We start from the raw sequence: 15,000 nt of genomic DNA, 5'->3' as shown, positions 1-15,000 counted from the left end.
ATCTGCTTATCACAGGAACTGTCTAACTGGCTCAGTTATTTTGACTATTCAGTCCTGTATTCTGTCACTGACAGTGGCCAGTACCACTTGATTGAGAAGAAAGTCTACAAGGTGCTATAGAGGAGAATTCTTGGATGACCTGCCCGTGGTGGAGTCTCATCAGCAGCAGGTGATGAAAGGTCTATGGCGTGAGGAAGGTGAGTTTCTACCATTCATATTGTTTGATCTATTACAAAGTAACTGTGTGCTCTCATTATCCAGATAAAAGGGAATATTCAAAGGAACCTACTGGATTTGTATGTCCAAATCCCATTGACTTTCAACAGGAGAAGAGTGCCTAGCTCCATTAATCCCCTTTGAATATCTCACACCGTTTATTATTAATTGCTATTGTCAATTCTATCACTGACAACTTTCAAATCAAGATTGATATTTTTAAAATGGGGAATCACTGGTTAGGTGATGGCAGTGCTGAAAAGGATCTTGGGACTAGAGTGGATCACAAATGGAATATGAGTCAACAATGTGATGTCATTGCGAAAAAGGTTGATATCATTTGGCGTATATTAAAAAGAGTGTCATATGTAAGACACGGGAGGTAATTGTTCTGCTCCACTGGGCACTGGTAAGGCTTCACGTTAAGTACTGTGTCCATTTCTGGGTGCCACGCTTTAAGAAAGATGTGGACAGATTGGAAAGAGTTCAGAGGAGACCAACAAAAATGATCAAAGTTTTAGATAACCTGACCTATGAGGAACAGTTAAAAAAACAGGCATGCAGAGAAATGGGGTTTGATCTGGAAAAGAGGACCACCAACCTCAGTCTCTAGCACAATCCAAGAATTTGTTGTTAAAAATACTGTTTAAATGATGCCTCTCACAGCCATGTTAAAATATTTATATACAGACTAAATGGGGATAAATGTTAGAGAAATTGTGGTGAAAGAGGAGATTTGATGCATTACCCATGTCCAGTCACTAGTGAGTATTGGACACAATCCGTAAAGAAATGACTCAATTGTTGGATATTTATTATCTAATAACCTTCTGGTGATCATCCTGTGGCTTCCTGGTGGAAATGGTCACACAAAAGGAAATGAAAAATTAACCTCTAATCTGCTAGTAACTGTTCAGCTATTAGTAACTTCTCAATGGGAAAATAGTCCAACCATTGAGGAATGGTTCAAAACAATATAGGAGGTTGGTTATGGAAAAATTAACACAACAATTACATAGTCAGCAAAATCGACAGAGGTCTGAACTATATCCATCACTGTGACATTGAGGAATGTGTAGGGCTGATGTCATTTCTCCTACATGAGAGTTTTTATTTATATTGCCCTCAGAACACACCCAATATTATTCTTACCTATGTTTGATGGGAAAGTGGCAGCTCTGCAAAATCTGCACAGGGCCTGCCTTCTCCTAGAGTGAGGTCAAAGCAGTGTGATGGGTTATTTTTCTTACCACCTTTGAGATGCTTTGGGGTCAGATGCCTGTTGTGAATGAGAGGAATATTCACACTGTATATTGTGTCCAGGTCCGTATTTCTGGGTAGCATTTTTGCCTTTCTCCAAGGTATGTGAGAGAAGACAACTGGGGTTGGAATATCTGCAGCTGATGTATGGATCTATAGTTATAAATTGCTGAAAAAGCATATTTAGAAACCAAATTTTGAGATACTTATAAGTGTTTAATCAAGCAAGACTCTGGTTGGGCCAGACTGGGATCTCAGTAACACCAGAGTAAAGCTGAAGTCATTGGAGTTATTTTGGCTTCATCCCCGAGATCAGAACTTCCTCCACTGTGAGTTTTGCCTGACTAAAGACAGAGTAAAAACTGTCCATCTCATTGTACCATTTTTGCTGTAGCGTAACCTCACTGAAATCAGTGGAATTACGATGGCATAAATCTGGTATAATGGAGAGGACAATATAGCTCAAGGACTGGTCGTTTTTTCTTGTTCATGTACAATATTTGAATGAGAATTATGCACAATGCAAACAACAGCTTTAATCTTTTAGGAAAACTAAGCTAATAGTTCATTGTTATGTTCTTGTCGGTTGCTACATCTATAAATGATCTTGAAAGGATTAGATTTTTATTATCAAATAGTGGCAAATGTTGATTTCACTGTGCGCACACAAGCCAATGAAAAAATATTTCCTTCAACAATCAACATTTCCAGTGAGACAAAGTTAAGAAAAATGTTGCTTGAGAACTTACTAATGTTTGATTTAATGATATTGAGTTTGTATATTTTGATGACGTTGAAACACTGTGCTTTCACAGTTTCAAATTTAACTTTTCAATCTCAATATATAGTGTCATTAAATAACTATTGTCTCATCCTTCCATAATTTCCTGCAACTGTGAACATTTCAACTGATAAAAATTAAAAAAATGCTTAATTATAAACATCAATATTGTCAGTCAAATTTATATATATAAAAATTAAATACTGCCAAGCCAGTGTATAAGATATTATTGTCTATGGTCAGGAGTCCCATTTGCATTTTATTTTGAAAAGTAGTATCTAACGTGGTTGTTTGTTTGTTTTTTTAATTTAAAAGGAATAAATGTCAGGCTGAGTTCAGAAGATGCTTAAACACAAACCTACCTTTACGCTTTTGAAGTAATGCACCTTCTTGCTTTCTCCCAATTTGCCCCCTTCACCTGGGAAGAGCCACATGTAAACATCCACAAAGTTACTTCTTTCAAATCTCTCTTTAAAGTTCCCCTTTGCCATGATACCTACAAAATACTCAACTGCAGTCAGGGACCAGGTGTGCTGGAAAAACTGCCCATCATGCTGATGAGCATTGTTTCATTGCTTCCTTGTCCTACTCTGTCTGTCTGTCTGTCTCCACCTGCTGTCTCATACCTTTTAATTAGACTCTAGGCTGTTTGAAGCAGTGACCCTCTTTTTGTTTTACTTTGTATAGAACTTGGTGCAATAAGTTCCCGATTCATAACTGGTGTTACCAATATTAATAATAATCCCATTTAAATTAAATATTTTGCTGCGTCAGAGCCTAAATGGAAGAAATTCATCCCGATGTTTAACCAGTGTAGCTAAAAAGAGACACTGGAGATGAATTTAGTACCAAATATTAAAAATAATAAGGTATAGTATACACAGAGAAGAAAAGAGATAAAGAACTAATTGCACAGAGTTCAAGTCAGAGACATCACTCACTTGCATTCAGTTAAAACTAGAGAACCTCCATTGACTTCGATGGACTTACTCTACAGTTGTTCAGTGGTATAAACTAGACAAGAACTTGGCACAGAGAGACAGAGTGAAATTCAACTTCCCTAGCTGGTAGAAATTTAAAGTATCAATTACATTGCAATAAGCCCTAAAACAGGGACTTTCAAAAATGGGCTGAAGGGAATAAGGGCTTGCTTAGGCCCGGGCTACACTGATTTGTGGGTTTGAACTAAGATATACAACTTCAGCTACACTATTCATGTAGCTGAAGTCGAAGTATCTTAGTTTGAGTTACCTGGCCGTCCTCATGGAGGCGAGTCGACCACGATGGCTCCCTCGTCTACTCCACTTACTCCTCTTGTGGAGCTGGAGTTCCGGAGTTGAAGGGGAGCGTGTTTGGGGATCAGTTTATTCCATCTAGACGAGACGTGATAAATCGATCCCTGCTACATCGAACACTCCCTGATGATCCAGCGGGTAGTATAGATGTACCCTTAGGCCTGGTCTACACTACAATTTTAGATTGAATTTAGCAGTGTTACCTCGATTTAAGCCTGGACCCGTCCACACAATGAAGCCGTTTTATTCCACCTCCAACGAGAGGATTAGCACTGAAATAGGCTTTGCAATATTCAGGTGGATGCAATTCAACGGTATTGGCCTCTAGGAGCTATCCCAGAGTACTCCATTGTCACCACTCTGGACAGTGCTCTCAATTCAAATGCACTGTTCAGGTAGACCGGAAAAGGCCCGTGAACTTCTGAATCTCATTTCCTGTTTAGCCAGCATGTCAAGGTGCAGGTGAGTTCAGATCTCATCAGCACAGGTAACCAAGATGGAGTGCCAGGATCGCAAAGAGCTCCATCATGGACCCAACGGAAGGTATGGGATGTGCTTGCCATAGGGGGAGATGAATCCATGCTAGCTGAACTCTGTTGCAGTAAACAAAATGCCAAAACATTAGTAAAAGTCTTAAAGGGCATGAAGGACAGAGGCCATAACAGGGACACACAATAGTGCCATGTGAAAATTAAGGAGCTAAGGCAAGCCTACTACAAATACTCAAGCTGGCCTGTTCTGATCTTTACCTTGGAGAAAATGTGCTTATTTCCTTTAACATATTCTTAAGCTTAAGCTGCTTTGGTTTTATAATTGTGTCATATGTTCAGATCTTCAAAACAGTGCTGAGAATTCCCTCTGAGGACGGTCAGCATAAAGCCCTCTCCACCTGCCTTCCTCACTTCATTGTGGTCTCCTTGTTATTTTGCACCACTCTTTTTGCTTATGTGAAGCCCAACTACCTCTCTCCATCAGGTATGGATCTTGTGGTGGGCATGCTTTATTCCGTGGTGCCTCCTCTGATGAATCTGATCATCTCTCGCATGAGGAACAAGGAGATCAATGGCATCTTGAAGAAACTAACTGGATGGACGTTATTCACCAAAAATAAAATTTCCAGATTTCTCCCATGACCATGGTTTCATTCTGTGTTTCCTTACAGATATAATCAAATGATGACATTATTGTCTCCATGGGAAGGTGATGTGCAATCTTTTTTATACAAAATGGTGTATTTATAGTGATAATAATCCAGACTAAATTCACTGAAGTCAATGGAGTTACTATAGAGTGTAAATCAGACAGGAATTGATTGATCAATCTAGCTATAAATGGTCAAAAAACAACAACACTTTGTTAACACAGAGTTAAGGTTGCCCAGTGATAGTTCAGACCCTTCCAGAATATTGTATTGTACAGCAAAATTTAAAGTTTGGAAAGCCAAGAAATAGAGAGTTAAGATATAAGCTCATACAACCTTAACTCTACCACCAGGAGCTGATAATACCCCCATGAAATTCTTTGCATTAAAGTCCAGTTGCATTCATTGTGTTAGCTGTAGCTGACTTGAATGGTGGATGGAGAAGAGTTGTATGTTTGTGATATGAGGAGCTTTGGGGATTAGTTGAGGAGCACCATAGAGCTGAATTTGTAATATGGGAAGATCTAGTCTCACTCCCTCACCCCATGTGTGACCAAAGGGAAGAGGTGCATTTGTCCCTTGAGGGTCCTTTCTGCATTGTTTCAATACAGAATTGTGTAGGTCATGTCAGTAGCAGGTCCCTGGGGTCATCTTTCCAGTGGTGAGGGGGGATATGAGAGCAGACTGTGGGTTTAATGAGGGGTATGTGGAAGTAGAGTTTAGGTGGTCTCTTGTGTGCAAGCGTGAAGTGGCTGTAAAAGGGTATGTAGTTAAATTGTACCAATGTAGAATTCTGTGGGGGGAGCAGGTCCAGTGTTCAAGCATACGGCAAGCACAGGGAGTGCCTGTCCATCATAGGTACAAGGCAGAGCGGGAGTGTGGGTGTTAGGGGTGTTGTGGGGCCTCACCCAAAGTGGACAGAGTTAAGGTTATGTGGGCATTTACCTTACATTACATTAATTCTGTACGTCCAAATTTTCAGAAGCTTGAGTTTTGCTGAACTGGACCTTCTGGCTGGGCACGAGCTGTCACTGGGAGACCTTAGCTCTGTTTAAATGAAATTTTTGGCTTTTTAATTTCCTAGCTGTTTGAAGAGAAAGAAAAATGTTGGTAGGAGTAAGTGGTCCCTGTGGCGGCTGTAGATAGCAGTGGATATGGAGGATGAGAGAAGCAAAAGGCTCTTTTCAGAACCACAATGTTTTTTTTGTGGATGGGAGCTGTATTATGTGCCTGTCTGGGAACACCTCACATCCATCCCAAGAACCTCTCCATAAGTGCAGCACAAAGCCAGACATCTATCTGCCAGTGAAGTGGCCTATTTATCTTATTGAGCTAGTCTGAGCTGAGTGAGAACCCCTCCAGGAGATGGTGCAGTCTGAAAGAATCGCTTTGAGAGGTGTGAACTGCTCCACTTGTACCAGCACCCCAGTGCCAGCAGAGTCTTCACAGTGTTGTTGCTGCATGCTCCAAATGTACCTCTTTTCAGCTTCTCACCCGAAGGTGTGACACTTCCCTAGACCCGGCACACATGATCCCAAGATTATGTGAGGGGAGCAGGGAGTGTTAACCCCCACATCTGTGAACCCCCAGATATTGGCACAGACATGGGGGGGGAATGTGGGGATGTCAGGCACTCCTGTCCCCATTTTCCTCAAGGCAGCTGTCACTCACCCTCATGTTACCCTCCCCATCTCCTGACCCCAAAACCATCTCCTGACCCCCAACTCATCTCCTATCCACCCTCCTCATTTATCCTTCTCCCAATAATCACCTCTCCTCTCACTGCCCCCAAAACTCCTCTCTTCCTTTCCCACCAACTCTTCTGCCCCCCAATCATCCCTCTTCCCAGTGAGCATGTGCATGGGTTATGTATTTTCATTTACAAAATAGTGTCAGCACCTTCTCAATATTCGGCTGTGCTAAAGTGACAGTTCCCCAAGATTAGAAACCCTTCAACAGAGGCAGATGTCACCTGCTTTTAGTCACAGATTTCTGCCCAGGGTTAGATTTTAAGACACAGGGTCTAGGTTTGTTGGCCAGTACATTCTTCTTTAAGCAGCTATGGGGCTGTGAGTCAGAAACAGCTTTCATCCAGCTCCTCCTCTCGCCATGCACATGCACAGTGCAATCCGTTTGGCGCTACTCCAAGCACTGCAAAGGCTGACGCGCCTAACTTAGAACTAAACACTATGGCTAATAACACTGTCACTTTACTTCCCCCTGAGGCCCAGTGGGTGGACTGCACTCTGCTGGGGTGGCCCTTAAGCTTTGGAAATCCTGATGTGGGGATCTGAGCCCCAGTTTGATTTCTAGTTGTGCACAATAAATCAGCACCAAAATGCACCGACTATAAGAAAAGTTAGAAATTCTCCACTGCAGTCAACTGATTACCCTTTCACTCACCCTAGTGTAAATCAGGAGTAACCCCACTTGAGTCAATGGGGCTGATTCCCTTCTCACTCATCTCAGGGTAAGTCCATGGTGTTATACTGGAGTATGTCTGGTTTCAGGGAGAGAAGATTTACGCCCTTTGACTCCAAACTCTGCCACATCCTCCACCCCCTGATGTTCTTACTCTAGTCCCTGAGTGTCTCCTTTCCTCCTCATCCCAGACCCCCAAACAATCCCCCCAGCCCTTAATCCCCTCCCTACCCTCTTACAACCCTCCATCTCACAGATGCTCTCAGTCCCTGTTCTTTGAGATTCCCCCTCCGATGGCCAGAACCAATTTTCCACCCAGATCCAGGCTGAACCCTTTTGACCACCAGTCCCCTCCTCTGCTCTGCCTCACTCCCCTGACATGGCCCCAGCCGCAGGGAACAGCCAGGACCAGCGCCAGTGTTTTTGGTGCCCTAGGCGCATGGCCATTTTGCCGCCCCGCGCGCCTGTCCCACGGCTCCGGTGGACCTCCCGCTGGTGTTCCTGCGAAGGGTCTGATAGTCCCATGGCTCCGGTGGAGCTGCCGCAGGTGTGTCTGAGGGAGGTCCACCGGAGCCGTGGGACCAGCAGACCCTCCCCAGGCACACCTGCGGCAGGTCCATCGGAGACGTCTGCCCCCCCCCGGCAAAATGCCGCCCCCCAATAATCCTGGCGCCCTAGGTGATTGCCTAGGTTGTCTAAATGGAAGCGCCAGCCCTGGGAACAGCCCCTCATCCATGCTTCCTTCTGTCCCACCTTCAAACACCAGACATTCTCTCCTGCTTCTCTCCATTGGCCAGCTTTGGCCACTACTTCCTTCCCACACCACTCTCCTCCTTCCTCTGCCTGGCCCTCTCTAGAGCTGGGGGGAGGGTGGGGCGTTCAGTCCCTCATTCCATTTATTCCATCACCTCTCAGCCAAGCCTGCCCAAGGAGGGGAGCAGGGAGCACTCATCTGAAGAGTAAATCCCTGTCTGCTAGGAACTGCAGAGACCCAGCAACTCAGGACATCCAGTGAAGGGACAAGACAGCGGCTGCTGGATAATACAGTGATGGGGGCATGAGAGAGAGGGATAACCAAACAATCCTGGCAGTGGATGCATAGATAGATAAATAGATAAATATGACCGATGATTCCTAACACTGGAGGATCAAATGCATGGCAAGCTGGGAAAAATTCCACAAAGACCAGCACAGTAGGTTTACCATTTCAATTAAATATGTTAGAGCACTAATATACGGAGCTAATTTAAGAAGATAAATTTGAATTATGTTCAGAACTCCTTAAGACTTTTGCTACCAAATCAACCATCTAGAGCCTATCAGCGTTTTTTTTTTTAATCAGAAAAAAAATTGGGTTTTCATAGACTCTGCAAAATTTCCAAGTTTTCATGTTTTGGCAAGTGAGAAACAAACATTTTTTGCAGCAAAACTCATTTTTTTCTGCCTAGATCCACCCAAAAAAATGAATTTTCAGTTTTCCTATGTGTATATATAGAAAGTCTCAGGTATATATATATGAAGTATCCGTGAAATATATTTGAGGATACCTGAGACTTTCCATGAAAATTTGATTAATTGAAAACACAATTTTCCTTTGAATACAATTTAAGTAGAAAATTTCTGACCACGCATAATTGGAAACTGAGCTTTAAGAAAGCCTGGGGAATGCAAATATTGTCCAATAATACGATACTTTCAAAGCCATACATTCTATTTCGTCTCTTTTTATTTGAAGCCATTGGTCCATACTGTTAGTTATGCCTAGGGCTCCAGCGAGGCCTATACTGACTGCAGCTGAACCCTGGCCATTGCCCTTGTCCTTCCCTTCACAGCCATCACATGATGTACTGAGGAAGAAAATGTCCAACCAAATCACCAATACCGAGTTCCTTCTCTTGGGATTCTCTGACATTCGGGAGCTGCAGATTTTGCATTTCATGATGTTTCTGGGGATTTACCTGGGAGCCCTGACTGGGAATCTTCTCATCATCAAAGCCATAGTCCTCGACCACCATCTTCACACCCCCATGTATTTCTTCCTCATGAATCTGTCCATCCTAGACCTTGGCTGCATCTCCATTGTCGACCCCAAGTCCATGGCCAATTCCCTCATGAGCACCATGGTCATTTCATATTACGGATGCATCATCCAAGTCTTTTTCTTCCTTTTATTCACTACAGCTGAGCTTCCTTTACTAATCATCATGGCGAACGACTGGTACATTGCCATCTGCCAACCATTGCGCTACAAGTCAATGATGAAAAGGAGAGCTTGTGTCCAACTGGCAGCCAGTATCTGGATCAGTGATGTTCTCAATTCTGCACTGCACACTGGGAACATTTTTGCAATAATCTTCTGTGGAGACAATGAGATGGAGCAGTTCTTCTGTGAAACCCTCCAGCTCCTCAAACTTGCCTCCTATGACTCACATCTCAGAGAAATTCGGACTATTGCCTTTAGTGTGTACTTTGCCTTAAACTGCTTTTTTTAATATATATAAAATTGTGTCTTATATTCTGATCCTTAAAACAGTGCTGAGAATTCCCTTTGAAAAGGGCCAACTCAAAGCCTTCTCCACCTGCATCCTTGACCTCATTGTGGTCTCCATGTATGTTTGCACTGCTAGATTTACCTATATTAAACCCACCTCCAGCTCAGTCTCAGGTCTGAATCTCATCGTGGCTATTTTGTATTCTGTGGTGTCTCCCATGATGAATCCGATCATTTATAGCATGAGGAACAATGATATCATAACTGCCTTATGGAAAATGATTGGGTCAAGGCTATTCTCCAAAAAAATAAAATAGCCATCTTTCTCCCATGACCATCGTCTCATTCTGTGTTTCTTTATTAATATAATCAACTGTTGACATTATTGTCTCCATGAGAACATAACGTGCAATCCGTTTATGCACACTGAGGTATTTACACTGGTGTAAATATCTAGAAAAACTGCACTCAGGTCAATGGAGTTACTATAAATTTACACCTATATAAATATCCTGTGTTCACACAGTGGCCAATGTTAGATGCTTCAGAGAGAATGAACAGAACAGGACAATTATGGAGTCACCCACCCTGTGTTGTCCAATTCCAGCATCTGGTATCCAGAGGCTTAGGGACACACAGAGCACAGGGTTGCATCCCTGACCCTCATGGTTAATAGTCACTGATGGATCTATCCTCCAGGAGTTTATCATGTCTCGCTAACCATCCATCCATCCATACCCTTCCATCTATTGATCTATCTACCAGTGTGAGGCTTTCGTACTGCCACCTATCACCATGATATCAGAGCACTTTCCACATAAAAACTGTTACCATATCAAAGTCACACATGGGGTCTCTGGCTCTTCTCCTTTTTTCAGGGTGGGGAGTAAAAATTTTGCTCCTGCTGCAGCCCCGAGGCCAGAGGAGCACTCTGCACCCACTACTGACCCAGGGCTGGAAGAGCTGTCAGCCTCCACCATGGTCATGGGGCTGAAGGTGTCAGCTGCTGCCCTCAGCAGCAGTGCTCTTTTGCTATAATGAACCTGTGGCTTTAACGAACAAATGGCTTGGATCCCCGGGGATTGGTTATAGCGAAGATGTATTCTATTTTGTTGGTTGGTTGATTTGTTTCTTTGTTCCAGATCTTTTTGGTGGGTGGGGGTTTGGGAGGGCGAGGTGTGTTTGATTGGAGGGGAGTATCCATTTGATGTCATCAAGTATCAGGTACTACCAGATCAGGCCCTAGACGGAGCACACGCCTATCTTCCTCTGGTTTGTGGTTCACTAGCAGACACAGGGGCCTCCTTGATGGGACTTAAGCATCTCTCTGTAAGCTAGTACACACTCCTCTCCTCATCATCTCCCATCGGCTAGCTCAGGTGCCTCCTCTCCTAGCGTGCTGGATTTTGTAACTCCCATTCTTAAGTATCTGTCTCTCTCTATCTGTTGTATAGGGAGCCCGGGGGCCTGACTCAGGCTGTGTGTGACCCTATTGTTGTCCCAGTGATTTTCTAGGTGCCTAAAAGTTAGGTGTTGCTGCACTGTGGGCCACCAAGCCTGGTTCTTTTTATGGATCCAGGCCTCACAGGGTATTTAGTCATCTAGTGGGTTTTTCAAAAGCAATTAGGCATCTAACTCCCATTGAAATCAATAAGTTCTTGACACTTATATCCTTTAGAAAAACCTACCATGCACCTAAACACCTTTGAAAACTAGGCCTTAGGTGATGAAGTGCAGGTGTCTATACTGGGCAATGATACCCTGGTATGCAGCTATGGGACCATTGACTCATAATCTTTGATATCTGCCAGAGATCCTAGAATCACAGAAATGCCGGGCTGGGAGGGACTGGAAGTCTCTTGTTAGTTGGTCATTATTTGAGAGCCCTGGAGAACTAAATCCTTCTTTGTACCTATAAAGCAAGTACACTTCTCCAGGCAGTGCATCTGACATATAGATGTGTGGACCCCCCCCCCGTGGCGCCTCCTGCTGGTGACTCCTGGGAATTAGCTCAGTTCCAGTTCCAGAGCACCCTCTGCAAGCTGGTGATCTGCCAGTCCTCTGGCTCCCGAGTCCCTCCCTGGACCTGTTGCCCTTTTACCAGGGGTGCTGCCCCTGGCAGTAACCCCTCAGTCTTAGGGTCTACCCTCCTCAGGGAACCCCCACCCACTATTCCCATCTTGCCTCAGTATACAGCTACTACCAGTCATTGTCTACCCTCCACACCCTGGAGCAGACTGCAGTGTCAGCCACTCATCACTGCTAAGGTTGGATTTGGACCTGCTGCCTTGGCCTTCCCCTGGGCTGCCCCCTGCAACCGCTGGTGCCTTTTAGCTCAATGCTAGGCCACAGCCTGGGTCTTTCCAGGTTGGAGCTCCCCAGCTCCTCTGCCTTTCCCCAGCCCTGCTTTACTCAGGTACCTTGTGTCTAGCCCCCTGCAGCCAGGCCCTTCTCCATCTACACACATCCTTTTTACACAGGCCAGTTGTGGCCTGATTGAGGTGTGGCCCAGCTGCAGCCACTTCCCAAGCAGCCCAGCTTAGTAGCTCCCAGCCACAACCTTCCCCCAGGGCTGTTTTAAGCCCTTCAAGGCAGGAGCAGGGTAAGATCCCTGTTACAGACACTTAACCTGAAGGCGTCATGTCTAGGGAGAAGACAGGAGGCTGGTCTAAGACCAGAACTGTAATTTTTTAAGAGGCCTAAGGAGTCAAGTTCCCAAGGACTCCTTTAACTGCATTAGGCCCTACTCCAGAAGGAAGCCACAATGTTCTCTGTTGGACAATATACCTACCACCAGTGCCTCTGGGGCAGAATGCAGGAGATCCAGCATGTTAGAATTTATTCCTGGTAAAGGACATTTCTAGGAAGCTGCACAGAAGCTGTTTGGGAGTGGTGGGCATGGTGTGTAGCTGGCTATTCATTTGGTTTTAAGCTGGATAAAACTCTTTTTGTGTGATTTGTCCCCTGTCTGGTACTGAGAGAAAACCAGACGTGGTTTTGTCCAGTATCACGGATGAGGGACGCATGCAAGGTCACACTGGCAGGAAGGGCCATGAGGTAGAGGCAGGGCCACAGTTTTCCCAGAAGTACCAGAATGTCAGGTGTGATGTTGCTTTCTAGAAATAAAAAACCCCATAATGCTTTATAGAAATACGCTTACAAGTGTAAATATGACAAGACTGGAATATGTTTTATGTTAGATGTACCATGTAACTTATCTCTGCAAAGATTATTATCTACTGGTTATATTCATCTTATTTACATGCATGTATCATTTTGTATTTAAATTTATGAATATTGGCTATGTACTTGTTTGATTTTAAGAAGCTTCAGTGAAGCAGTTCGTCAGCTTCTTGAGAAAAGGCTATTCTCAGTAAGTGCCCAGTCAAGAAACACTTAAGCTAACAATGAACTTTAAGAGATGCCAATCCACATCTGAATTTTCCTGGGAATGTGGCATCGTCCAGTAAAGTTCTGAGTCATTCATGGACATGTGACTTGCCCATGTGAATCCAAAACTTCATCTTGCTGCTGGAGAGGAGAAAGGGTTTTCACCCACAAGAGAAATTCTATTTAAGCCCCTGGAAACCCTCCATTCTGTCTTCAGCTGGCTCAAGAGATATCCTCTTCACCCCCATAGGATACTTGAAAGAAACTTGAACAATGGATAGTAACCACAGGGATGTGAGTAATTGCTGTACCCAGACTAGAACGAGGCTAGTCTGTAAAAGAAGTTTACTGGAACATCTCTGAGGGTGAGATTTCATCTGGGCTCACTTTCTTACTGTATTAGGGCTTAAACTTGCGTGTTTTGTTTATTTTGCTTGGTAATTCACTTTTTCTGTCTGTTATTATTTGGAACCACTGAAATCCTACTTTTGTTTTTAATAAAATCACTTTTGACTTATTAATTAATGCAGAGTATGTATTAATACCTGAGGGAAGGGGAAAACAGCTGTGCATATCTCTCTATCAGCGTTAAAAAGGGTGAACAATTTATGAGTTTATCCTTTATAAACTTTATACAGAGTAAAATGGATTTATTTGGGGTTTGGTCCCCATTCAGTGTTGGGTATCTCAGTGTTGGAGGCAGGAGCACTTCTTAAGCTGTTTTCAGTTAAGCCTGCAGCTTTCAGTGGATGTGGTTCAGACCTGGGTCTGTGTTTATAGCAGTCAAGTGTGTCTGGCTCAAACCAGGCAAGGCATTGAAGTCCCAAGCTGGCAGGGAAGACAGGGTCATGAGTAGTCCAGTAGGTGTCAGTTCCAAAAGGGGTTTCTGTGATCCAATCCGTCAGATCTGGTATTCTGGGAATGCGTCAGTGGCCAATCTAGTTGAGGGAAGAGCTGGGAAACATTTTTCTAAGCCTTTGGCAAATTGTTTAACTCAGCTAAAGACATAGCAGCATCTGTCATGAAGAGGCTGAGGAAACCATTTCCCATTGACAAAATACTTTGTCCATCTCTACCAACCTGAGCTGAGAGCAAGACACGCACCCCTGCCCATGCCGTGCATCTTTGGTCTCCAGGGTGCAGAGGGACTAGAAATGGGCATGTCTGAGATGATCCAGGAATAAACCTGCCCCTTCTCTCACTAAGGTGTCCCTCCACTCTTAGGTCTCACTCCCACTGCTGTTGCTTGGTAGGCAACATCAGCCTCTGATTAGTGCAGGGATAAGGTCTCCTGAAGTTCTCAGGCCAATTGTCTGTCTGTGAGGGTCACCATTTAATCAAGGCTGGCACCCGGGGGACTCAACCAGAGACACCTAGGGCCCAAAGTACAAGCTTCTACAGCTTGAGCTGAACAACCAGGCTGTCTGACAGCTACTGAAACAGCCTCCTATCCTCTAGGTGTGGCACAGAGGGGCCTCATAACACACACTCCCCATGAGTGGGGTTTATACAATGACTCTGCGTGGCTGCAGAGGTTAATTAAAAAGCTATGGTCCAAGGTGTCCTGAGATCTGATCCCAACTATTCCTCTGGCTTTGTTCAGTCCCTTCACCACTCCATTCCTCAGTTTGTCATCCATCCAATGGGGATAATAATTACAAGATGAAGGACAATTCATAATGAGTGGAGATGAACAAAATATCTTCCTGTCAAAACAGCTTTTTGAAGAAAAATTGCTTGTCATTGAAAATAATCTTGGTGTGGAGAAAATTCATTTTGAACTCATTATTCTACGGGTTTTTGTTTGTTGGTGGTGGGAAGTTGTTTTGGGGTTTGGTTTTCTGAAAACCTGGCAATGGAAAACTCTTTGGTGTACTTTTTCAGGTTTTGGGGGGAAAGTTTTCAATCTTTTCCCAAAGTAGAACATATTTGCCATAAACTGGCATTTTTACTAGATAAGTTTATTGAAAAGCAAACGCTTTTCAGTCTCCAGAGTCATTTTTTT

At 43.9% G+C, this 15,000-nt stretch overlaps 1 protein-coding gene across 1 annotated transcript; it reads left to right on the top strand.

The window, feature by feature from the left end:
* Window positions 1-8,973: 8,973 nt before the first annotated feature.
* On the top strand, window positions 8,974-9,606 carry LOC116816284 (olfactory receptor 14I1-like). The gene has a single exon (XM_032765378.1). The coding sequence runs from the start codon at window positions 8,974-8,976 to the stop codon at window positions 9,604-9,606; it is 633 nt and encodes a 210-aa protein (XP_032621269.1).
* The last annotated feature ends 5,394 nt before the right edge of the window (window positions 9,607-15,000 follow it).

Source organism: Chelonoidis abingdonii, unplaced genomic scaffold (genome assembly GCF_003597395.2).
Source record: "Chelonoidis abingdonii isolate Lonesome George unplaced genomic scaffold, CheloAbing_2.0 scaffold2482, whole genome shotgun sequence".
In the NCBI taxonomy this organism is placed as follows: domain Eukaryota; kingdom Metazoa; phylum Chordata; order Testudines; family Testudinidae; genus Chelonoidis; species Chelonoidis abingdonii.
Note: the sequence above shows the minus strand (reverse complement) of the source record. Positions and strands in the feature narration are given on the sequence as shown.

What these genes read in the sequence shown, in the direction of transcription:
- LOC116816284 (XM_032765378.1), top strand. Translation starts at nt 8,974, where the DNA reads ATGTCCAACCAAATCACCAATACCGAGTTCCTTCTCTTGGGATTCTCT.